Below are 25,349 nucleotides of genomic sequence, written 5' to 3'. Positions count from 1 at the left end.
TATAATACCAGTCTCTGTATCACTGCCGCTTACAAAATCACCTCCCGCTGCTCACAATACATGGCTTGTTGTTTGATGCATGCCAAGCTGCCCTGCCCTCAGATAAACCCAGAAAAACATGTTTTTAAATTTTTTCTCAAAAATGTTTACAAAACAAGGAGGGGGGCTTATACGCGGGCGGGGCCTTTACGCGAGTAAATACGGTATTAACCTGTTCATGTCATCTAGTGAGTAAATTTGTAACTAACTTAAGAATGTATGACAGTCGTTCTTTTTCGATAAAACAGTCTGTTGCGAATATCCAACGAGTCTTAATAATATCTATAGATTTTTGCAATTTTTGCCTGAAAACTAATTTCAGTGGAAACCCTAATTTTACTTTTTTTTTGCCTGTTGCCATTTAGTATATTCCTCCAATGAAACTGTTTGGGACTTCAGGTTATGTTAGGAAATTTTTTGTTCAAACATCGTGTGGTCACACTGGGAGGAAGTAAAAAACATTGATGTGATCAGTTTCTCAAGATGGTCGTATCGCACGTGGTCCTTCGGGAATTTTGTGTGACTGGAAAACGACTGTAACATTTTTGGTCTTCTGTGCCGGTTACATCATGATTATGGACAAGATTTTATGTTTTTATTTCAGTTTTAAAACCAGAGATTTCAGTTTGGTTTTTATTTCTATTCAGTGTGTTTATTCATAAAAAAGGGTATTATTTTTTAAAAAATATTAAACTAAAATATATTTTATACCTATTTGACAAAAATAGTCACATTTTGACCGATACATATTGCACCTATGCAATAAAATAATTTATAATAAGCATGTCTAGAAAAGAAGTATGTACTCAGAAAAATAAAAAAAAAATCTGCATACTTTTGAGGGTTTGAGAAATGAGCAAATGTGATTAGAGTAACATGGAACTAATGAGAGATGCAATATCAGACATATTATATCAGTTTTTACATTTACTTAGTTTATACAATTTGGTAAAAAAAAAAAGCAATGCTAAATAATTACATTCAATGAATTTATGATACTAAAAGATAACTTTTTTGGTCTAAGTTTTGTCAAATTTCGGATTAATTTCATGATTTTAGTTACATTTCGGTGTTAAATGATGTATTAACTTGCATTTCGTTGTTATATGTTGAATTGACTTGGTTTATTGTGTTATTTCGATTTTATCGCAATTCACCATGTACTCTTGTCCCTACCCGTGATGTGCAGAATTGCACTGCAGTGTTTTTTCCCCATCTCGTCGCCATACGATTGACTTTGTATGTGGAGCATGCTGCGTGGCATGAGCCGTGTCTCGCCGCGTTGCGTTAAGCAGGAGCGAAGAAATTACAAATACTTATGCGAAACCTATGCTCTCCGTTGTATGCCGCCATATTTTTCCTTTCCTTGTTTTCACTTTTTTTGTATTGTTTTGTAATCTCGACTGTGTGAGGATACATCCTTGTTATCTTTGCTTTATCGGTGGGCCTTTTATTGCTATCAATAAAGTAAACCCAATAAATTGTGAGATGATTAGATTAATGGAAGCCTTCTTTCGTTAGATAGTTTCCACCCCCCTCCCCCCTTCTTTTGGATCAAAAGATCTTACTGCATTTATCTCATAATCTCCAGTGTTTTTTTTTTTCATCTTTACAAAGTTTTTAATATTCTCAGTAACCTTAGAGCTGTGTGAGTCTATGGTTATGTACATACAATCTCCAGTACAAGCATTTTCAACCACACCTAATATTGCATTGCCTATGATCCATGAAGTGTAGGTCTTGCTGTACAAATTTGCGAGATAGAAAAGGCTACAATGACCTTGTTATAATTGGGTCCTTCAACAAGAAAAAAATGCCCCACTGTTGTATCCCCGCATCAATGTGAATTTGCTCAAACTCAATCTGCCTGTGTGGCCTACATTCTCGCAACTATACCAGGCGAACATACGTGATAATCAGGCGTTGGCAGATGTTGAGAAGTTCCAATACCTCTCTGGATGCCTCACCGGTGAAGCCTCTCAACTTGTGGTAAATCTACTGATAATCAGTGAAAGTTACGCTATTGCATGGTGGATTCTGACATCTCAATCCCAAAATAGCAGAAATTTGGCCACAATGTACATCAATAGGATAATTGAATTAACAGTAGATCCTTTGAACTTAAAATCACGTTACAAGTTTGTAACTGGCTTCAACGAAAATTCAGGAACATTACATGCACTGGGTCATGGTGTCACTCCTAGCAGTCTTGTTTTATTATTTATTTCGATGAAAAAAATTAAAATTTATCTCTGCGCACAAGGTTTGAACATTCCCGCAATTAAGATGAAGACACTCTCCCTGAAGAGATTGAATTGATGGGAGTTTCTGCTGTAACGCCCCTCGTGCCTCAAAATTAAATTATTTTAAATTAATTAAAAAGAGCCTTGGAAACTTGCTGGGTAAGAATAATAAGAAAAATGAAGTTATTGACCAGAGGTGGCACGAGGTGGAGAACAAGACAATTTGGATCTCCCTGACACAAGAAACTTGGGAGCTGGTGGATCGTTTACGGGAAGAAGGTATATCATAAATAAATTAACACTACACAAGTAGCTTGGTCTATAGGTTCCCTGTTTTATTTAAAAATGTAAATAATGAATTCTGTTTTCCATTTGATTTGGCATTTATAAGTTTCCCAATTAATGATATTAACAATATACTTAAGTTTTTCGAGAAAGGGCCGGCCCGATATTAGTATAACAACACATACTCAACTTTAACAACAAACATTTACATAAACAAAAATTTATAAGTATCACACCAAAATTTGATTCATCCAATTATTACATTGATGATTAGTTTTATTCATTCTACATATTCTTGAGGAAAGGACTGTTCGCTGGTAGGATATTAATTCGATTAATGTAGTTCGTAGCTACAAAGTGGGGGGGGGATGTTGATTTTACATTACCACCCGGGTCTTCAAAAGATAATGTCGGGTCGCGGAAACATCTCTTCTAACGTGACCCGCAGTGGAGGTGCAGGACCACGAGCTGGGAGCAATTTGTCTCTCCAGCACTTCGACCCTGTCTGAAACCCAAGTCAAATTCAAAACGAATTAGACCTGCTTCCAGACAGTCATACACAGTTGGCGCGAAAGCCAACAACGGGAATTTGGGGAGAAAAACAAACGGATTACTCACCAAACAGGGTGTGGACACAGGGCTCGCGAGGTGTCTCGCGCCGACATCAGGATGACGCGCACCGAGAATTCGCGGATGCGAGAAGGAAACCAGAATTTTTAGAATTAAATATAAATAAAAAAATTTAACTACGCATGACTTTTCTAAAAACTACCTCTGCCTGGCTACTGTACAAATGGGATCACATCCCTTAAGCAACTGACTACATCTTTTGTGCAACCGAAAATCGCCGTTCCCACGAAAAACCTCCTAGCGCAGAGGACGTCGAGAAGACGTGGTCAGTAGCCGCGATCAGAGGACTGAGTCCGCAATGGCGGACAAAGCTCCTAATTAAATCGGGCGGTGAGGCTCCGGGTCAAAGGAGGGGGAAGGTTCGGTTCTAGGCCGAAAATTTCCGAAGGTGCCCGAGTGGTTGTACGCACGACTTCAGTAGTTCGCGCCAAAGGGCGACTGCTGCGGTCTCTACCGGCAGGTACCGGAAGCAACAAACAATCGACTTCTACAGGTCGGGAGGAAGAAGCATAGGGCCATAAGGCGTAGCGGCGCTGCGCTCTGGCGGTGTAAAGGGGAACTAACGGAGGCGGTGAACTGACTCGCCGCCAGGTGTCACTAGCGTAGCCTCAGCTCGCTGGCCACCATGGGTGAAGTTGCTTTTTTCTGCCGCTAGGTTTCGTGGAGCTCTCTTTAGGTCTCTTGGCTAAGTTCATGTCAGGTCACTGCTCCTGGATTTCTCAGAACTAAGGGGGAAGGGTGGGGAAAACAAAAGGCGCAACGAAGCTGGGAACAACCGTCCATGGGATACGCGTTCGTGACAAGACTTACTACTCTCAGCAGCTCTCTGAGAAGTAGCAGCTTGCAGCCCAGAAGCTGCTCTATGCAGTTTTGGTCATGTAGGGAATTAAAATTACAAACTCGGGACGTGACTGCAGGCGGGAGAAATTTCAACCGGGCTGACCACGTCCACATTAGACAGCAAAATATCAGATTGGCCCCCTGGGAAGGGGCTTCGGTCCACTGGCACAAAGTTTAAATCCGTTTTAGCGAAGTAACGTCAAGCCATTCACAAAGTGTTCTCGGTGTATTTTAAAAAATTGCCAAAATTTCTAACTTTTTAAGAATAGGTGTTTTTTTTTATTTTCGTATGCTGTGTTTTGAGTATCTGCTTCACATAATTATTCTTCTTTTTGGCCCTAATGTTAAACACTGATATGGTTTTCAATTGAAAAAGCTGATTCATTAAAATTACTTCCTCCTTGTCCTGTTCAAAAATTATTTTCAGAGTGTTTCAATTCAGTGAAAACTCATTGCAGTGCATATGACTGTTCTACCTGTGGCTTGTGGTGTGTATCAGCAGGTGGACAGTGACGAGACAGATGGCGCGCTTCTTCAGGCCGACACACACAGCGATGAACATGTCCAGGTCAGTTTTTTATTTATTTATTTAAATTTGTTACATGCCCACCGACAGTCTTGAGACTTGGGAGGTGGGCACGACACAAATCAACTAAAAACAAACACTATCACAATAAATAGACACAGGACAGGATATTCACAAAACGTGAAAACAGAAAAGACATAAATACCTAAAGGACAAGTTAACGTGACACATTACTTAGCGAAATATTAATTACATAATTAAATAACCTCAGTGAATACATTTACTATACACAAAATATACAGACAAATGGATAGTACAATATATAACATGTGACTAGAGGACAAGTTAAGAGGATAAATTTTTTTTTTTTGGGACATCTGCCTTGTAACCGCTGGTCGTACTGTGATTCGCACTTATTCTTTACTGAATTCAGTCAGTTTACAGACATGCATATTGTGACATTGTGCTTTTTTTTTTACAACAGTGTACAGCTTACAATTGATAGCATCCTCCATTCGCTTTACTCCTAAGTTACACCTTTTGTCGTTAGTTCTGAGAATGCCCTAGACCACAACCTAAATTTGCAAGCAATATTGTTTCAAGTTAGTTTTTTTTTTGTGTTTTATTCTTATTTCCTACATTATAAATTTGTAAAGAAATTATTTACTAATTGTTAAATGTTGCATGTTGTGTGTATTTTTTTGGTTTTGTTGTCTTGTATTTTGTATTGTTTTGTTCTGTCTGCATGTATCTGTGTTGTTTGTATCGTGCCGACCACCCAAGGCCATAAGCTGTAGGTAGGCATGCAACAAATCGCCGCCTGAGTATTGGAGTGTTCTATGTCCACTTTTTAGGTTTTTTATGCTATGGACACAAAATTAATATTAGTATTCATTTTTACTATATCCACACACGTCTACGCACATAAAAATGTTTGTTCTTGATCCAAGACCAATATTATTTTGTTCTATGTCATGATATTCATAGTTGTTTGAACTTTCAAATGCTTATATATCTCAGTTCCGACTTCAATGGACATAGAACACTCCAATTCTCAGGCGACGAAATATTAAATAAATAAACAAACTCATCACAGTCATGAGGTGGTGTGGTGTGGTGTGGTGTTGCAGGAGTCCTCCGCGGAGAAGAGTCCCGATGACGTGCCAGTGTTGCCGTGGAAGCATCGCGAGGTCCTCACCTTCGACATTCCCGTTCACGACTCTGAGAAGGCCGGACTGGGTCAGTGTCGTCGTCTCGCTCGGTTCTGCCGTCGTTATAGTGGAATAGCCGTGTGTGGAACTGATCCCACAGCTCTTGTTTCTTTTGTTTTTCTTTGACTGTGTATTGGTTTGGTTAAAAAAATTATTTGGTGGTATATTTTTTTTTGTTAATTTTTTTTCTTGCAAATATATATATATTTTTTTTTTGGTGTAAACACTTTTCTTTATGTCTTTTCAAGGAATGTGTGTGTTCAATAGTTACTGAGGGAAGGGGCATATTGGTTTATATAGCCTTGGACTCACTCTGAGAAAGACAGATGAAATTCTGGATCATCTGTCCCGATTTTCCGTGGTTTCTCTAAATCAACTCCAGGCAAAATGCTGGAATGGTTCTCTACAATACGTCATCGCCAGTAGCGGATCCAGAGGGGGGGCTAAGGGGCTCAAGCCCCCTCCAAAAGCATCTGGGTCCACTATTTATTTAGTGTTAAAGCCTAGCCTCAGCTGGGTCAAGCCCCTCCCAAACCAAAATCCTGGATCCACCACTGGTCATTGCCAGTTTCTTCCGTAGTCTCCCTGACTTACGTATGTTATTGGCTCATCTCGAATGACCTTGTCGACATGAGGTTAAACCTAAATAAATTTATACATACTTATATTTTTTTTCCTATGCAGCTGATATGGCTTGGCTGGCGACTGTCGCTCAAGGAACGGTGCTTGCAGGTGTGAGCGTGAAAGGGAAGACGTCGGCCAGCCACGGCTCGTCGTCCGTGGTGGACCTGGGCATCTTCGTGAAGAGCGTGCTGCACGGCGGGGCCGCGTCCCGGGACGGCCGGCTTCGCACCAACGACCAGCTGCTCAACGTCAACGGCATCTCGCTGCTCGGACAGTCCAACTCGGACGCCATGGAGACCCTGAGGTGGGTGATCCGGAGCAAGGCAGCACGGCGAATTACAGTCCGGCGAGTTTCAGTCCTCAAGGTGTCTGCAACACGTTTCCCCAAACGTAACACTCCATGCCTTCGGCTAGCTCACATGTTACACATCCACGAATACTTGACCCTGAGGTGGGTGATTCGACTCCTCGCGCCAATTGGAGCGAGGCAGCACGGCGAATTACAGTCCGGCGAGTTTCAGTCCTCAAGGCGTCTGCAACACGTTTCCCCAAACGTAACACTCCATGCCTTCGGCTAGCTCACATGTTACACATCCACGAATACTTGACCCTGAGGTGGGTGATTCGACTCCTCGCGCCAATTGGAGCGAGGCAGCACGGCGAATTACAGTCCGGCGAGTTTCAGTCCTCAAGGCGTCTGCAACACGTTTCCCCAAACGTAACACTCCATGCCTTCGGCTAGTTCACATATTACACATCCACGAATACTTGACCCTGAGGTGGGTGATTCGACTCCTCGCGCCAATTGGAGCGAGGCAGCACGGCGAATTACAGTCCGGCGAGTTTCAGTCCTCAAGGTGTCTGCAACACGTTTCCCCAAACGTAACACTCCATGCCTTCGGCTAGCTCACATATTACACATCCACGAATACTTGACCCTGAGGTGGGTGATTCGACTCCTCGCGCCAATTGGAGCGAGGCAGCACGGCGAATTACAGTCCGGCGAGTTTCAGTCCTCAAGGCGTCTGCAACACGTTTCCCCAAACGTAACAAACACTCCATGCCTTCGGCTAGCTCACATGTTACACATCCACGAATACTTGACCCTGAGGTGGGTGATCCTACGCCTCGCGCCAATCGGAGCAAGGCAGCACGGCGAATTACAGTCCGGCGAATTTCAGTCCTCAAGGCGTCTGCAACACGTTTCCCCAAACGTAACAAACACTCCATGCCTTCGGCTAGCTCACATGTTACACATCCACGAATACTTGACCCTGAGGTGGGTGCTCCGACGCCTAGCAACGGTCAGAGCGAGGCAGCACGGCGAATTCCAGTCCTCAGAAATACTTTTATAAGATTGCTGAACTAAAGTACTGTTTACCCGGCTGCCGTTAACAATGAAAACGCGTGATTAACAAGGGTTTGAATATGAGCTTATTCAGCCACTAATTTGGGATTGCAGCGTTTTGAAAAAAGATTGATGTAAACTATAATCATGAAACACATGGCAAACACACATCATTCTTTTAATTTAAAAAAAAAAAAAAAAAACTGTTTGTACATGTTATCAAAAAACCTCACCACGTACTCAATATGATCACAGCATAAGACATTGTTAATCAAACTGTTTTAATAAGTGGGGAGGGTGGTAGTCTGGGTTTTTTACACAGTATTTTAGTAAATTATATTTCAAGAAAATTCTTACTACGTTTATAACAATGTTTAGAGCTTTTTGGCTAACGTTGTAGTCTTTGTTTTTATTCCATTTTAATAATTTATGGTAAAATATGGGTTTGCAGAGCCTGCAAAACTACTGATTGAGTATTTATGTACCTTATCTCATCTATCTGAGTATTTATTAGTGATGGACCGATCAATCGGAGCGGTAGTATTCATATTCAATATTCAAGGAAAAAGGATTCAAAGGAAAATATTAGAGGAAATAAAGTACGTTGAAAAACTCAACACTGATAGTCTCTGAAGTTTACCAGGTAAATTTTTCCTTCATACCTATCCTTTTACCATTCCCCAAAGTAATGTATTTTGAACATGTAATATACATATAAATAAAATACATTATGTATTTTATTTTTATTTTTATTTATTTAATATTTGTTGCATGCCTACCTACAGCTTATGGCCTTGGGTGGTAGGCACGATACAAACAACACAGATACATACAGACAGAACAAAACAATACAAAATACAAGACAACAAAACAAAACGATACACACAACATGCAACATTTAACAATTAGTAAATAATTTATTTGCAAATTTTATAATGTATAAAATAAGAACAACACAAAAAAAAATTAACTTGAAACAATATGATTATTAACCACAAGAAAAAAAAAAGTTAGGAATAGTTGTATTTTTTAAAATTTTATTTAGCTATCTAATTCAGGAAATAACCTTGCATATTTATTGTAATTTTTAGTTATTCTGTTTAATAGATTATTTGTTTTACTTAACGTACAAATTAAAGATTGAGTCTGGAACTTAGTTTTCGAAACAACAGCATTTAAAGTGTCCTTGACACCTGGATCGGATTCGAGGGGTATATATTCGAGGTAGTCCCTGGGGAATTTGAACTTATGATTGGGACTCGAGGAGATTGGCGTTCGACCCATTGCTGGCGTTCACGTACGTGCCTTGTATCGGTGTTGCAGGCAGGCCATGCTGTACACTGAGGGCCCTGTCCCGGGGGTCATCTCGCTCACCGTGGCCCGGCGGGCGGGCCCGTCCGGCCGGGACTCCGCCTCCAGCATCCTGTCCGGCTCCTCGGGTGCGTGCCTCGCTCGCCCGCCGGTTGCTTCCAGCGCGGTGTCGCCCCCGACCTGGCGAGCAGTGTTCTCCCAGTGCATCTGAGCGGTGACCGCTGGCATGCAAATGAAGGGAAACGTGTAATGAAAGTCCCTCGAGTGCTTTCGAGAATCTGTGCCGATTGTTTTACGCCTAAATATACCGTATCTACTCGCATAATGTCCGCAGTAATTTGGCTACATTTTTGACAAAAAAAAATGGGGTGCAGACACTATGAGGTGAAGTCCGAAAAAAAAAAATTTTTCCCTCAAAATTTTACGTTTTGTATAGAGTAAAAAAATTGTTCTCTCATAATTAGTTTACTAGCAGAGCGCTGGTGACTGGCGACCCTTCGCAGCGGACGTGAGAAATGTGACAGGTGGCGAGATAATTGGGTGCCGGCGATTATTGGAAGACGCCACTCATTTTTTTTTTTCTTCTCTCACTCGCGTGTGCGCTCCTACGTTCAGAAGCCGCAGCCAGCCTACACAAAATAAACGCTTTGCGTGAAAAAATATTTTTTTGATCTTTCATTGAGATGGCCACTGACGGCACGGGGCAGATGTCTAATGTCTGCATTAGCCGGCGCCGGCGAGCCTCCCTCCCTGTCCCTTGCCCACTGTGTGTATAAAAAAACCGTGCGCATGTACCCCCACCACTTCTCCGCTACCTCCCGTACTTTGTGACGTAGTGTGAGTTGACGTGTACTGGCTTGTGCTATATATAGCCCATCCCCTTGCAACTCGCGTGACGTCGCAGGCAGCTGCGCAGTGGAGTGCGAGTTTCTGAGTCCGGACGGTTTCACCACACTACAAACCCTCTCAGCGACCGCTCCGGAGAAATGAACAACTCAAGGTCAAAGCATTGTTGACAGCGTCTGTAATTTTCCATCCCGTTACTGTGCCTTTCAGGGGTGGCCAAGGTTGCTTTGTCTGGTGCGGACTTTATGCTGATTTTGAAAAATTCCATTTCAAGTATTTAAAAAGAAAGGTACTGACATTATGCGATGGCGGACATTATGCAATTAAATACGGTAACTCCGAATACACGCCTTGGTAATGATGTTGTACAATGACCCTTCTGCACTAGCATTTTCAACCCAAAGAACATCATCCTTAACAAATCAGAAGATGTTATTTCACTAATGAAAACTATTCCAAAACCCCCATCATTTTGAGATCACCGAACTTTTCAAGGATTACAAAGCCCTTAAAGAAGATGTGCAAGAAGATATGTTGAAAGTATTGATTTCTCAGACTATAAATTACAATCAGTTTGCACAAGCAGTCCTGTGTATGATTTTAGACCTACAAACTATGTTGAGAGTGAAAGGTTATTTAGTCACTGCATCTTAGTTGTCGCAAACAGAAGGCAGAACCTGACATAAAGTGTTCACTATGCTGTCATTACTGAATTCAATACTTACATACATAGGTTTATTTTTTAAGTACCCTTAGTTGTAAATGTAGTAATAGAATATCTGTTGTAAAATTATTTATAACCATTCGATTATGGTTTAATTTTTTTTTAAAATTAAATGCAGTCATATAAAAGAGCGCATGAAAATAAAATAACTTAACTTTTGGTTGCGAATTTTGTGAAATATAACACCGGTTTTTGGACAAACTAACTCCTTTTTTCCTACCGATACAGATTCTCATAAGCACTTAAGTGATATGTTTTACACCTTTAACTTTATTTCTACGCAATCCAATGTTATGGACTATGGTTACCTCTCTAATTTTGTAGTTGTCCTCTGCATGACGAGAAGACTGCACACCAGACAGATACACCCTGACTATGTGGGTCCCCTAATGCCAGTGACTTCACAGTGTTAACTATTTGTAGTAGGTTGTCACTACTGACCATTAAATAAAATACTATGCTTTAGCAAAGCCAAATTTTTATGTACCAAGCAGTTGAATGTTTTTTGAACCTAAAAACTGTTGAAACTAAAATAGTGTACGTATCCGTCTCCCTTAAGAATTTTCAGAAACAATTTTATTTAAAAATTTGTTTCACACGTTTTCCATCTTCAAAATTTTGACACTGCAGGTTAGTAGAGAGTGCTTTATTAATATTCTGATAGTCTGCAATCACTGTTGAAGAATCATTAACATTCAATAGATGCTATGCCTATTTTTTTTTTATTGTGATTTAAAAGAATTCCCAAAGTATTGCATTGAAAAAAAAATTCCTTTCCTCCGTTTTTTTTATTATTAGCATTTGATTTGCATGTATTCACTAGAACGGTGATGAAACAAATCCATCAGGATGATTGGCAAGTCCAATCGTAATGCTGTTCGATGTCATTAATGCTGCGACAGTGTGACTGCATGTTTCGGTGGGATTGGAACTCGTGGATATTTTGACGGTGATTAGTAAACTGGGGAGCAAGTGAATGAGGAAGCATCCATGTTGTTATTTGTAAGCGACTGGTGTTGCAGGCACAGAAACGTTTGGAGAGGGGAAGTTTGACAACTCCGGGAACAGCGAGACCTCCGACAACACTGTGATATTCCTGCCGAGCGCCGCGATGAAGACTCCTCCTGCCAGCGATCACTCAGGTGGAAACTCCCTAGTTACTAATAACAGTTGCCGGGGGGGGGGGAATCGCTTTTGTACTAACTCCATGCTAAATATTTTACATTATTTTCGAGACTTCCTTCCTGATTGTAGGCGCTGTGTTGTGATTGGCAACTTCGCCGCACCGAAGAAGCAAGAAGCCATTTTGTTGATGCCATGTGAATTTGTACCTCATCCTTGCCGCACATCCTGTCCGATCCTGCCCTGGTAATATTTATCCATTTTTTTTTTGTGTTACTGAACAGTTTTCACTGAGTTATTGGTACATGACAGCTTACCTAGTGACTTTATTTCCAGACTCAGACTCACGTGTCTTGTTAGTTATATAAGTTTATTGTCATTACTTTCAATTAAGAGCTATTCATGTCAATCTATTATTATATAGATTTTTCATTTGTTTTTCAGTTGAACCGTATAATGTACACTGGCTTGACATTTTTACTGCCGTGATAGGCGTAACATTTTGTTAATATCTGGTGACGAAACACAAAATGCAAGAGATTTTTTGTAAGTTAGAGTAATGACAAGAAAAAAAAATAATTACCATGACATGTGAGACAAGATTCCGTAGTGTTTTATGCTGTAGAAGTTTGTGGAAACTGGTAGCATATTTTTGTAGTTGCAGACACGTTAATGAATATCCTATAGAATAAAGACAAAAAATATAGTCTACCATATTTGATCGCATAATCATTTCACGTGCATAATCATCACATCATTATTTTAAAGCATCATAATTTGGAGGAAAAAAAATTTCTCGCATAAATGTTGCATTATATTTTTGGACCCGCTATAAGATTCCGATTATTTTGTGTAGGTAGTTGTCCCGTATAAAACTATGTATTCTAAATTTAAAATATAATATTCATTCGAATATTACCGCTTACTTATTTAATCAACAGCTATACGAAGTTGTCGGACGTGAAAGTTTACTTTTAAAGATGTTTTCAAACATTAAAAATGTACTCTGTTCGCCGTTGAACCTAATGCGTGTAATTTTTTTTTACCCTTGTAACGAAAACAACTTTGTGTTGCATAAAAAACTAAACTTTTGCATTAAACTTACAGTATTACTTAGCACTGTAAGACACTTTGTAATTTCTAGGGACTGTGAAAACACTTTGTGTTGATGAGAGTCAACAGTTGTCAAGTTGAAAAAAAACCGCGAAGAAAGAGACTGATGTGTGCGTGAAGGTAAGGCACTTGTTGCAACTCCCTGCCTGTGCTTGTGACGGCAGGGGAGGGGCGCAACCCGGTGATCGACCGCCTGACAGGACAGCACGCGGGCCAGAACGCGTTCCGCAACCAGAGCTACTACCAGGTGAGCACAAATACTCCAGTGACGACATTCTCAAACATACGTTTGGACGGTGTTATGTAAAAATGGTTCAACCCACAAACATTTTCAACAATAACCAGTATTTTGGCAGTGCGTTGAATGTTTGGTCGCAAGATGGCATAGTAGCAAGGAATGTCGGTTAAACAAATTTAGCTCATTTAAAAATGTCATTTTATCTACACAATTATTTCAATAACTTTTTTTCCTTTTTTTTTTTTGCTAACTCATTTTTGCATAACACCATCCATTTATAAACTATGCAAGATGCAACTAATGTAATGCGAGCATAGGCCAACCATCAACTTCTTGTGCTTCAGCTTGTGTTTCCGCCATCTATATTATTTACAGTCGTGTAAATCAAAAACTTTTGAATACAAATATTAATTGTGTGTATAGGTCACAATGTTGTTTTTATTATATGCGACATGTTTTCATTTCTTCACCAATAAAATAAAATAACAGTACTACGTAAAAATATTAACAAATTAATATTTTTTTAGCAAAAAAAAAATGTATTACCAATACAAATCAGGGGAACAAATTTGTGTTTTAACATATCGGAAGGCTGGTACGTAATGTCTAGCGTTTTCATTGTTTATAAACAACCTTGATTTTCTTGCGTTCATTGTTGCTTCCCTTGTTTTAAGTCATTCGAAATTCTCAAAGGACCACGTGCAGTACAGACACTACCTGTCGGCCATCTTGACCCACTGACCGCACAGTGTTCCTTCACTTGCAGGGCCAGTGTGACCACAGAGTTTGTGAAAAAAAAATTCTTACTATAAACAAAAACTCCTAACATGAATACTTTTAACTTTTAAAAATGTATTACATATTTTTAATTAGAGATATATATTATAATATTCCTTTTTAAACATGGGAATGTAATTATGTGCAAGTTTATGGTTTCGTGCATTTTTCTAATCATTTTATTAATTTAAGAGAAATTAATTTACTAGTACTTAACAGTTTGAGTGGTTGCTAGGTTAGGTTAGTTGCATTTTAAATACTGTAAATTAGTTTTAAGAGTTAGTTATTAATAGAGATGATTCTTCAATTGTGCGAAATATATGTGATAAAATTGCGAAATCTTGTTTTTACGTGATAAAATGCAAAATCAATACTTTTCCGTGAGAAATGTGAAAAAAGCAGGGTAAAAATTTAGTCAACTATTTTTAATATTCAGTATACTTTGCACGAAACAGAGTAGTATTTTAATTTCACAAGTGATTGCATCTGGTTTCAGTTCACTTTTAGATTTATTTATTATAGTATTACACCAGGAAAAAAAAAAGCACTCCTGTCCTTTAAATACACGTAACTTCGAACAACTATACAGCTTCAGTATTTGCAGTGTACATGTTCAGATTGTACAACAGTAAGTACTTAATTTAACTGATGCAAAGATATTAAATTTCTGAAAAGGACGTCTGTTTTACAAGTTGTCGATTAGTCTTTCTGCAAATATGCCGGAGAAAAAGTTGGATTTTACGAGCTTCCCAAAAAAAGTTAACCAAGTAGTATATATCCATGATTCATCCAATAAAAAATTTCCTTGCCCTCGCACCTTAACTTGCGAACTTACGTCAAGTACTAGGAACGCCACATGACAATGTCACTTCTTTCAATAAGGACGTCACGTTTGTTTTTGCATTTTTTCCATACAAACCCCATATTCTGTAGCACTCTTCTGAGCGACCTCTCGCTCCACTGCCGCCCGATCTTCTCTCTCAATGCAGGAATAAGTTTCCTTATTGTTGGAACACTCTTTCTTGTAACATAAATTTTTCGATGGTATCGCGTATCGCACGTTTGTCGAAATCATCTATCTATATCTTTCCTGTTTTTATTTCCCTGCGAAAGAACAATTACGTTTTAAGATTACATTACTGCGAGTACAAAAATTAAGGGTACGTTAAAACAGGCCTGTCAATAGCAAAAGACGGGTAGAGGAATAAGTAGGTACATCATCTTGGATATTACCACAGTACGTCACTGCTAAAAATATTTTCAAAATATTAGTTGCGTGTGTTTCCATAATCAGTACACCTGTTATGCGTAACAACATCTTCTGGCGAAAATTTACATTTGGAAGGGGTGTTGCAGGCGACGCGCGAGGTGTGGAACACGACGGTGCCCATCAGCGGAGGCCCGGGCAGCTGCGGCCCGCTGACCAGCCCCACCGTGAACCTGCCCCCGGAGGAGATGGCCCTCATAGAGGAGGAGAGGTGTCCCCAGCCCGCTCCGCAGCTGCCAGGACACAGGTCGGTACCGCCCCACCGGGACACACGCTTGGTGCGGCTCGTTGGTCAACACCGGAGGCTTCCCGTCTTCGGGACCGGATTGCACGTCATGACTCTTCTGCACTAGCATTTTCATCCCAAAGAACATCATCCTTAACAAGTCAGAAGATGTTATTTCACCAACGAAAACTATTCCAAAACTCCATCATTTTTTAGAACACCGAACTTTCCAAGGATTACGAAGCCCTTAAAGAAGATAATGCAAGAAAGTATTGATTTCTCAGACTATAAATTACAATCAGTTTGCACAAGCAGTCCTGTGTATGTTTTTAGACCTACAAACTATGTTGAGAGTGAAAGGTTACTTAGTCACTGCGTCTTAGTTGTCGCAAACAGAAGGCAGAACCTGAAAGGAAGTGTTCACTATGCTGTCATTACTGAATTCAATACTTACATAGATTTAATTTTTAAGTACCTTTAGTTTTAAATGCTGTAATAGAATGCTTGGTTCAGCGATTCTTCTTCTCCTTCTTCTTCTTTGCTGTTATGCGCACTGTGCCGGAAATGAGGTATTTCGGCACATTTTTTTAAAATTTTTATTATAATTTTAAATTATTTTTTGGAAATTTTATTCCATTTTTGTTCACCGAGAACACGTTCTTTTGAGAAGGCGAAACATCTGAAAACATGAAATGAAACACTGCTCGATGGCGAACGAGGCTGTCAGGCCAACTTACCTCTAAAATTTTTGCAGCGCGACATGCGATGGACACGGACCAACGCCACACTTGCCTCGCCCGCTACTGGTCCGACATCCGCTCGCCGGAAATGGCGACAAAAAAAAAAAGAATTTTGCCAACAACCCTTAACACAAATAAGGCACGAGATTAAAATTTAAAGTACACCTTGTTCACCGTCGCTCGGCATAGTTCCACCGGAGGACCACGCAAATACCTAATTCCGAGAGATAATTGCACGAAACTGTCCAAACCCACACGTCACAGCGCCTGTCCCACGTCCAAAACACGGAACCGTGTGCACGGCATACCCACTGTCTGTGTTCTCGTTGAAGTCGACCGTACAACCCACTCACATTACGAACAAAATAAGGAGAACTGAACGATCACGATGGCGCCCGGTGACAGTATTCTTATGGTCAGTGTCGCCAACATCTCGGTGGTTAAATTCCCTTCTAAACACCAGTTTATACGTGCCTAGTGTACTACACATGTACTGTTGGGCTCAGGTTTTCCCGGGGCGTTGCTAAAGAACTTCAGTTGTTGTAGTGAAGCGGAGGTATAGTTTGCTACTGAATGAATTCACGACTGTAGACGGCCCGTCTGAGAGAGTTGCTGTGGTGTGCCTTGCAGGCCGACCAGGGACGCCCAGCCGGGCCGTGGCCAGCCCCCTCCCTCTGACCACAGCGGCAGCTCGCACGGTGCCGACGCCACCTACGCTAGTCAGTGAGTACGCGCTGTCTCCCGACAGCCGGTCTGGTCCCCTCCCTACTATTTATTATTAATGTACAGCTTTTTGATCTCCATAGTTTAAAAAATGAAGAGCACGTGTAACTCGGTACAACGTGATGGAAGTAAAAACTTCTTTGGAAAGTCAAACCTGGACTCGTTAGTACATCATAAGGAGAAAAACGACGGAAAGATAGAACGAAGGCAATTTTCTAATAATGATTAATTAGCAATTAATATTATTCACTGTTGAAATACACCATAAAGAAAATCTGTGCGTGTTACTTTTTTTTTTTTTTTTTTTAAAAACAATTCTGCCATTTTGAACACGCCAAATCTCTGAACGAAATATGAGATTTCATAACAGGTAGCGCTATCTATGCAGGAAATGCAGGGACTTGTCTCAAACACAGCTCTCTACGGCGCAAGTTGAACAAGGAGGAACTTGGGCACGTTGGTAGCAAATATAAAATTCAAGGCACTCACAGCTGACTGTATAGGACACCTATATCTGTTTTCTGAAGCAAGCACTGACTCACACACTCTGTCTTATTGTTTCTTTCATATATCTCAGTTCTCTTTTAGTTTTTTTTTTTATCAGGGGACGAATCATCACACAAAGAGGGAAAAAAAAAATAAGCCCAGTATAATGCTCTCCATGTATCTCTGTGAGCAAGTACAGTACAACCCGGTTATAACATTCCCGTTTTTAACATTTTCCCGCCTATAACACCATAATTTCATGGTCCTGTCATTTCTCCATTTATCACAATGCTTTAATTTCCCGCCTGTAACAATATTAAAATTTCTACATTCCCGCCTTTAACGTTCAAATTTTCTTTGATAACTGCCACAATTTGCAGTATCCCTTCCTTCAAAGTCATAATTTAGAGCGAAACCATAGCTAGAAAATACAGCACGCATATACAAACATCAGATGTTTACATTTGAGTAGTTCACCATAGACGTGGTACACACGCACTCCACAACTTGCACCGGATCGACTATCAATATGGCGTCCTGTTCACGCTTGTTAGCCTATGACTTGTTCCTTTATACTTATGATGCGCATTTTGTGCACTGATACATGGTCGGAAACAGTGCTACTGTAGTCTATGGTGCTGGTTTTTGTTTCAAAGGTTTAACACCTTGAAATGGTTAACTGTTCTATGGATATATTCACGGCTTTTGTTTGTGGTTAACCTTTACCGTAATTTTTTTTTTTTTTACTTATTGTAGTCACGGTCGTATTTAATTAAAATACGCCGTATTGAAATTTTATTCAGGTTTTTGTACGGTTATGATGGCCGATAAATATAAGCGAAAATATATTCTGTAGCTGAAAAAATTCAGTTTATTAACCAAGTGGACAGGAACCCCAACAAAACGCGTGTTGTGATTGCAAAAGAGTTGAATATTTCTGTTTCGACTCTGAACTGTATCGTACAAAACATTTTTTTTTCTTTAGCATATTATTAGGTATTAGGTATTACCTATAAATAAAATTAACCAATTTTCCATTCTATTGCTGTACTTAGTGTAATACTCCTGTATTTTGTGTTGTTTTACCTAAACTTTTTAATTTAATCAATCCACACGTAATTTTTACAAAGTGAAGATGATTTCCTGCTTATAACATTTTCCTGCTTATAACATTTTTTTATGTTGGTCCCTTGGAGAATGTTATAACAGGGTTGTACTGTACCTACTTTGTTCTTTTCGCGTCAGAAACATTTCACAACAATGTTTCACGAAAACGTTGCATTAAAATTCGGCCTTGGAATTATACTCTCAACGCACCCAAAAAAGTTCCACTTAAAAAACAAAAAACCCTAAAAACTTGTAAATGTTCTAGTTAGTGGCCATAACTGGAAATGTGACGTATCACACAACTTAATAAATTCTCGACCCGACGTCTGGGCCTCAGGTATTTTGCTATCTGCCCCTTCGCCTTGACGACCCTGTCGACAGTTCTTCACAGGTCTCGCCACGACCACGTTCCCCTTCTCGAAGCAGTGAGACTGGATCCGTGTTCCAGAAGACCTGGGTTCTGATCCCGATGTCCAGCGATGCTCATTGCATTTTTTTTTTAAGGTTTCCAAAATCTTTACAGGCAAACGCTTACTAGTATAGGCCATAGCTGATTCCATTCTAATATCCCTTGGTCTCAGTATCGTTAATGTTACAATCTGTAACGACCTGGTTGATACGACAAGGCAAAATGTTGAAATAACTCGCACATTCCTCACATAAGATCACGAGTATTCAATTGTCCATTATGATACAGAACTTTAGAAATAAATTTACTGTCGAAGTTTTAATAGGTTTGGGGTGGTCTTTGCAGCCCAAACATGGGGGGCAGGGGGGCCAGGACCCCCCCCCCCCCCTGGAATTAAGAAGTCCCTCACTGAAGGGGGGGGGGGGGGGGGGTTGCCCGTTTGCACTTGCAAAAGCATGACTGAAAGGGAGTTGATGTTGAAACAATGTTTTATGGAAAAATTTCTATATACTTTAAAGTTATCCGATTATTGTACGCATGCAGGCCAAAACATGGACGTAATACAACATACAAGCACAGTATCCAGAGATGTCTTGTGTCAGTTAACTCCACACGCAAAACTCTCGACCCCCCCCCCCTCCCTTTTCTTGTCTTGCGAATCCCACAGATTTATGCCCCTGCATCCAAAGATAGCCACCATGTTTGGCTGCATTGTTTACTTTTTTGCACTTGTCCCTGCCATGTTTCAAATTTTTCTTCTGATGTAAGTGCCGTTATTGTATTGTCTAATTATGATGCAGACTGATTGTGGTAATTTGTGCCTCATGGCCATCATTATTTCATGATGACATGTTCATTTGTTCACCATTATGGTACAGTAGAACCCCGATTTAACGAAGTGCTATGGTTACCGAAAATGTTTACTCTAAATCGATGTTTCGTTAAATCCGATTTTACGATTTTCAATGACCCCCGCACTCATAATCGCGTCCCTACGTTTCCATATCGTAGACAGGGTCGACGCTGATATCTTGTGCTGCCGTGCTATCTCAGACTTCGTCAACTTTACATCTTCAACGTCTTTTAATCTCGCTCGTACGGCCCCCGGTTCGTAAGTACACCTCGGTCGTACATACAGATTTTCAGAAACCGTGAAAAATGAGGCATAAAATAAAAAAAAGTTTAAAAATATGTAAAGTGTAAGAAATACATTAAAGTTTTTTAAAATACAGTCGCAACCTGCAGCGTTTATAACAAATACGAGCTACATACACATTGCATCAGGGTAAAAAATTAAAAATAAAAAAATATGGCCGCAAATTGATGGAAAATTTCCGTCAATAGCGCGCCGTACGCGGAGAAAGGTCATTGTACTCGGTCAGCTGCTGTTACGGCGCGGCGTAGCCGCCGGCTGACTCTTTGTTCGCTGAGCTGCGCAGCACTTATAAAAAACGTATTCCAAAAACTAAAACACCGTGCACAAAGCTCTTACTGAGAATAATAGAGCTGTAGCAAACCGTATGTATTCGGTACTGAGTAACAGGTGCGCCATCTAGTAACGAGTAACGAAACGTTACACATGGCTGCATCTCGTTACTCGCATTTTTCGTATGTTTTACGCATGCGCGTGCATATTCGATGAATTTGCGTTACAAAGAACGATGTTTGTTTTTTAAGTAAAGTATAATTTGGAAATTTGTCGTCAAAGTTTTTTACTGTTTATTAAAGGTATTGTGTGTGTAGACAAATTTTGAGATTGGAACAGATACAACGTAAGAAAGTATTGTTTACAAATTAGAAATATGTTTTTTTATTATCGCGTATTTTCACGTTTTTTTGTTCTTATCTTAAAAGAGATAGTATAAAAAAGCCGCTCTAATGAGATTTAATTGTTTCTTGGTTAACAAAAACTGTTAATTATCAAATATTGTTAATTGTTTATATTCTATTTATTATTATTTACGCGACGTCATACTGTACGCGTATGCAATACGACTCGATTCGTTGCTGCAACATAACATAGCATGTTATGCGGTATCAGAAGTAACGAGTAATGTAACGTGATACGATAGTAACGACTAACGAGTACTAATTGTTAATAGTAACGATTACATACGGGGACGCTTTTTTTCGTTACTTTTACACCTCTAGAGAATAATGATAATGGCGTATTGGTGTGACATGGTCACAAGTTGAAAAAACCTGGAGGATGGAAAAGGGAATATTTGGAAACGTGTGATTATTGGCTAGCACTGTTACTATGCGGGCGTGTTTGGAAGATAACGTGGTGAGTCAAGCCAGGGATGGAGAAGGTGGAGGGGGATGCGGACAAAGAAACCCTTCATGACGTCATGTGTCGCGGACAGTCTATCTATCCAGGCGCGCGCAATGGCACGCACCTACGCAATTCAGTTACAGCACCCGGAGTTTTTAAGTAATTTGAACAATTTTTTTTAATTTTTTCGTATTTGGACAGATGATGCAAAGGCACATATTAATATATAGTACCTCCATTCTATTACTGACACCACATAGTGTAATTTTTAATAAGATTCCATTACTATTTACTTTCATCTTTTGGAAATCTATATTATTATTTTAATAAATTGGTGTTTTTTGATGGTTCCTGAAAACCTTTACGTTAAATCGCTGTTTTCGTTAAATCCGTGTTTGCAAAATGGGGGTTCTACTGTATTTCAAAAACATGTCCTTTTGTTGAATTTACTAAGTGTTTACAAAATTTATGATTGATGCAGTACCTTTTTTTTAATGAACTTGCTTTGAAATACTTAACACAATCTATATTAAAACTCTAACATACCAAGTGCTATGGGATAGTGTACACTATGCTATGACAAATGTGTTTGACTAATGTGTCAACTAATAAACTGTTCAATACTACAGCTTAGTACATTTTTCTCCTTCGGATAATCTTGTACATTTTTGATGTTTTGAGCACAACACTTTATTACATGCAGTGGTAGCTGAACTGAGTTATTAGGTATTTGTACTGATGATTTATGTGTTCACTGATTACATGCATGGAGGATGTACAGTGAAAATCTTATACTAAAAAACTGAAAGTACATTATATTGAACTGTTATTAAATACAAAATATCTTGCTTGACTTTCGTATTTCAGATTTAGAATTATTTATTTTATTGATTTATTTTATGTGGCGACGTTACAATTTTTCCACAGCGATTAAATAGTAATGTAACTAGTTCTTGTCAAATGCAATACATATTATTGGTATATATAAATGTGTAGTTAGTAATAACATTGAGAGTAAATTTTTAATTTCCTTAAAGAGATCAAATACTAAAGAAAATTTATTGATGCATTAGTTTTGCATCAATGAGTTTTCACTGTCCATGTCCTTAAAAAAAAAAAAATTTATTCAAGCAGAATCCAATTTTTTTTTTACGTTTACAGATTTCATATGTTTAGACATTTTACACAATTTTTTCTTATTGCTACATATGTGTAATGTTTAGCCGGTCATAAATTTCCATGTTCTTACTCATCGCTGCGTTTCTTACGGTAGTCCCGTCTTTGAATATATATACACTGTATAGAAGTCGTGAGTGGATAGGATTTACTCTACGTTTTTCAGAAGCGTATGATGAGCAGCTTGGGAACTTCACCACTGCAGTGCGCTGCCGTAACGTCCTGTATCGTCTCAGTTGTTATTTACACGTTAGAGCGCAGCACTGTCGCCCGCTGTCATTCCCCGCACCCCCCACCCAACATTCACTGCAGCTCAAGGTCGTTGAACGGGAGGGGGAAGGGGTGTTTGAAGAGTTCGACACTTGTCCGCCAGGGACCACCACAAGTCGATGCCCTAGAGACGGTGGCGATTGCGGCGGTGAATTAACCAACTACCTCAAAACCGTATTGGAAATTTTAACCTGGGCTGGCGACTTCTATACAGTATATATATTCAAAGGTCCCGTGACAGGTGCAAGAAAGGTTCCGTCCTGTTGTGGTGCAGAAATGCTCACTCGTTTGCTCGTGGACGCAGGTTGTCCTTGGAGGATCACCCGGACGGCTTCTCGCGAGACGCGTTCGGCCGACAGAGCATGTCGGAGAAGAGGCACGCGGCGCTGGACGCCAAGAACACGGACACGTACCAGCGCAACAAGAAGCTGAGGTGAGGAGCTCGCGGCTCCCCCGTGTGAATTAGGTATCCACGTTCTGGAAAGTCAAGGAAGATCCATGTCATGTCAAGTCAGCACACTTTTAATTATAATTCTACCGGACCCTCTCATAATTAATGATTTTTAGTTTATAGTTTACGTACATGAAGTAACAGAGAATTTTTTTTTTTTTTTTTTTTTTTTTTTAATGACTTGGGAATAACTTTGGTGTTTTGTAGCTTAAATTTGTACCATTTGAATAAAATTCCATATGGCATACTACTTGATACGAGTTGCTTAGTTAAAGTAGATAAAAAAAATTGGAAACTAATCGCATTGAGGAAGGTTCAAATGCTTCTGAAAACTTCCCAATTACAATTGTGTACTAAATTGGTATAAAAGTGAAAAATTTGATGCAAAGGAACAAAAAGTCACATGTCCTATTAAAGTAGCATGTTGTTGTATTAGAGGGCACAGTATTTGAGCCAGATTTGTAACATTTTGTTAAAAAAAAATAAGTTGTTTTGTAATTTTACTTCATTATCCCCATACGTCTCATTTTTCACACAAGCCGATAGAGTTTTATACAATTTAGTACACCGTTTTAATAAACAATACCAAGGGAAGTTTTTGAAAGCATTTTATCTTCATCATTGTGACTAGTTTTCTTTTTAAATTAAAATTAGTATTAACCTTTTTAGCTATTTGTTTCCATTTTTCTAAGTTTATGAGCTCAGAACTAATTCTTTAGTCGTTCTTTACACCTAACACTGCCTTGCGTAGAAGAAGGATGCTTCAGGGACCAAACGTAAATATAAAAAAAAAAAAAGCTATAGGTGTTAAGAGGTAAAATTTCGGTAATACGTAAGAAAAATATAAAAAAATAGTTACAACTAAATTTAACCCCTAGAGCTTTTCAATATGTATTTTCTAAATGGTTCCACTAACATGTCAGTTCAGTTTGTCTAACCTTCCACAAATCACTCTGTGTATGGGGTTGTGTTGCTACACGTGGGCCCGCCATCTTTGTGATACATTTCCGTTCAATGAATTTGGTTCATTTTCGCAAAATCACCCCTATCAAATTCTGTATACCGTTGGCCTAAAATGTTTACACATTAAAAAAAAAAACATTCTAAATACGGTAAATGTGACTGTAGCCGAAATTGTGAAATTTACCTGTGCATATCCTATGAATTATTTTAACAATAAACTTGTAATTGTTTGTCCCGACATGGTAAGTGCGAGCATTAAAAAAAATTCCGGGGACTCAGCGGGGCCCTCGTGGTACCCCCTTCCCTCTTGGCGACCCTGTGTGCGTCTGCGAGGGCGGTGGTTGTTGCAGGGAGGAGAGGGACCGTCAGAAGTCCTCTAGTCAACTGCAGCCTTCCAAGTCTTCCACAAACTCTGCCTCAGGTACGCCATCTTCACCGCCGGCTTGTCCTGTCCTGAACAAATTCGTGATAACGTGGATGAAAGTTTCGTTATGATGAAGCTCTGAATGTTTATGTTTACAAGTATTGGTTTTTTAGGTACATAATATCAAACTGTAGAATGTACCTGGCCACAGGTGAAAAAGAAATTATGATGGCTTGTCGTCGAATGAGTTGATGTGTTGGGTAATTGGCGGAGACTTGGAAAAATGGACGTAATTTTTTTCCTCTCTTAAAAACAGTGTTATTTTTTTTTACAAAATTTGAAACACAAAGTGACAAGGTGGTTTGTGTATGGGAGGGGGAATGAGCTTTAGCCTGAAGTATGTAAACCCCTGGGGAGACAAAGCCATAATTCATGATGCGGCCAGCGTAGCCGGATGAGTTTACCAGTGCGCCCACTAATGTCGCACAAGCTACCGTGGCCGATTTATTTATTTCTTCTTATAGAAACTTAATTGAGAGTATTAAAACCCACAACAAAATATACTCTGTGGGTTAAAAAATAACGTATTTTGATAAGCTGTCATAGTGATTTTTTAAAAAAAATTTCTGATACTTTTTTTACTTTGGTGTCAAAATTTCTGATTTTTAAACGGTTTCTGAGAAAGTGTTTGTAAAATCGTTGCTTCGTTAAATTTGGGGCTCCTAAATTCAGACTTATATAAGTGAAATATTATTGGAATCAAATTACCACTGTTTGATTTGCGTAGTTTTGAAGTAACAATGCCAATGAGTTACAGCATTATTTGAAAAAGCTCAATCATAGATTAAATGCAGCACTCTTTTTCATAACTTTTTATTACCGTGCATATGCATGTCACTTGGTAACCAGTAGTTCAATGCACACATTTGGCAATATATATACTATACATTTTGAACATTTATCTTCATTTTGAATACTTATGAAACAAATCAGTACAGTCAAACCTCTATCTATC

General features: G+C 39.3%; 1 protein-coding gene across 10 annotated transcripts in view; it reads left to right on the top strand.

Moving 5' to 3' along the window:
* Positions 1 to 25,349, top strand: part of LOC134538818 (partitioning defective 3 homolog) — a 116,062-nt gene that overhangs the window by 58,905 nt on the left and 31,808 nt on the right. For 8 of the 10 annotated variants that reach the window (XM_063380328.1, XM_063380334.1, XM_063380333.1 and 5 more), the window contains 10 exons: positions 4,537 to 4,605; positions 5,694 to 5,802; positions 6,507 to 6,702; positions 9,070 to 9,185; positions 11,650 to 11,769; positions 13,027 to 13,109; positions 15,234 to 15,391; positions 16,741 to 16,833; positions 22,861 to 22,989; positions 24,321 to 24,391. In XM_063380328.1, coding sequence (XP_063236398.1) covers positions 4,537 to 4,605; positions 5,694 to 5,802; positions 6,507 to 6,702; positions 9,070 to 9,185; positions 11,650 to 11,769; positions 13,027 to 13,109; positions 15,234 to 15,391; positions 16,741 to 16,833; positions 22,861 to 22,989; positions 24,321 to 24,391 — 1,144 coding nt within the window. The remainder of the gene's footprint in view (positions 1 to 4,536; positions 4,606 to 5,693; positions 5,803 to 6,506; positions 6,703 to 9,069; positions 9,186 to 11,649; positions 11,770 to 13,026; positions 13,110 to 15,233; positions 15,392 to 16,740; positions 16,834 to 22,860; positions 22,990 to 24,320; positions 24,392 to 25,349) is intronic. The other 2 variants (XM_063380325.1, XM_063380331.1) reach the window with 2 other exon arrangements.

The sequence above is a fragment of the Bacillus rossius genome, chromosome 14 (assembly GCF_032445375.1).
Source record: "Bacillus rossius redtenbacheri isolate Brsri chromosome 14, Brsri_v3, whole genome shotgun sequence".
NCBI lineage: Eukaryota > Metazoa > Arthropoda > Insecta > Phasmatodea > Bacillidae > Bacillus > Bacillus rossius.
This window is presented reverse-complemented; position numbering and strand designations above follow the sequence as displayed.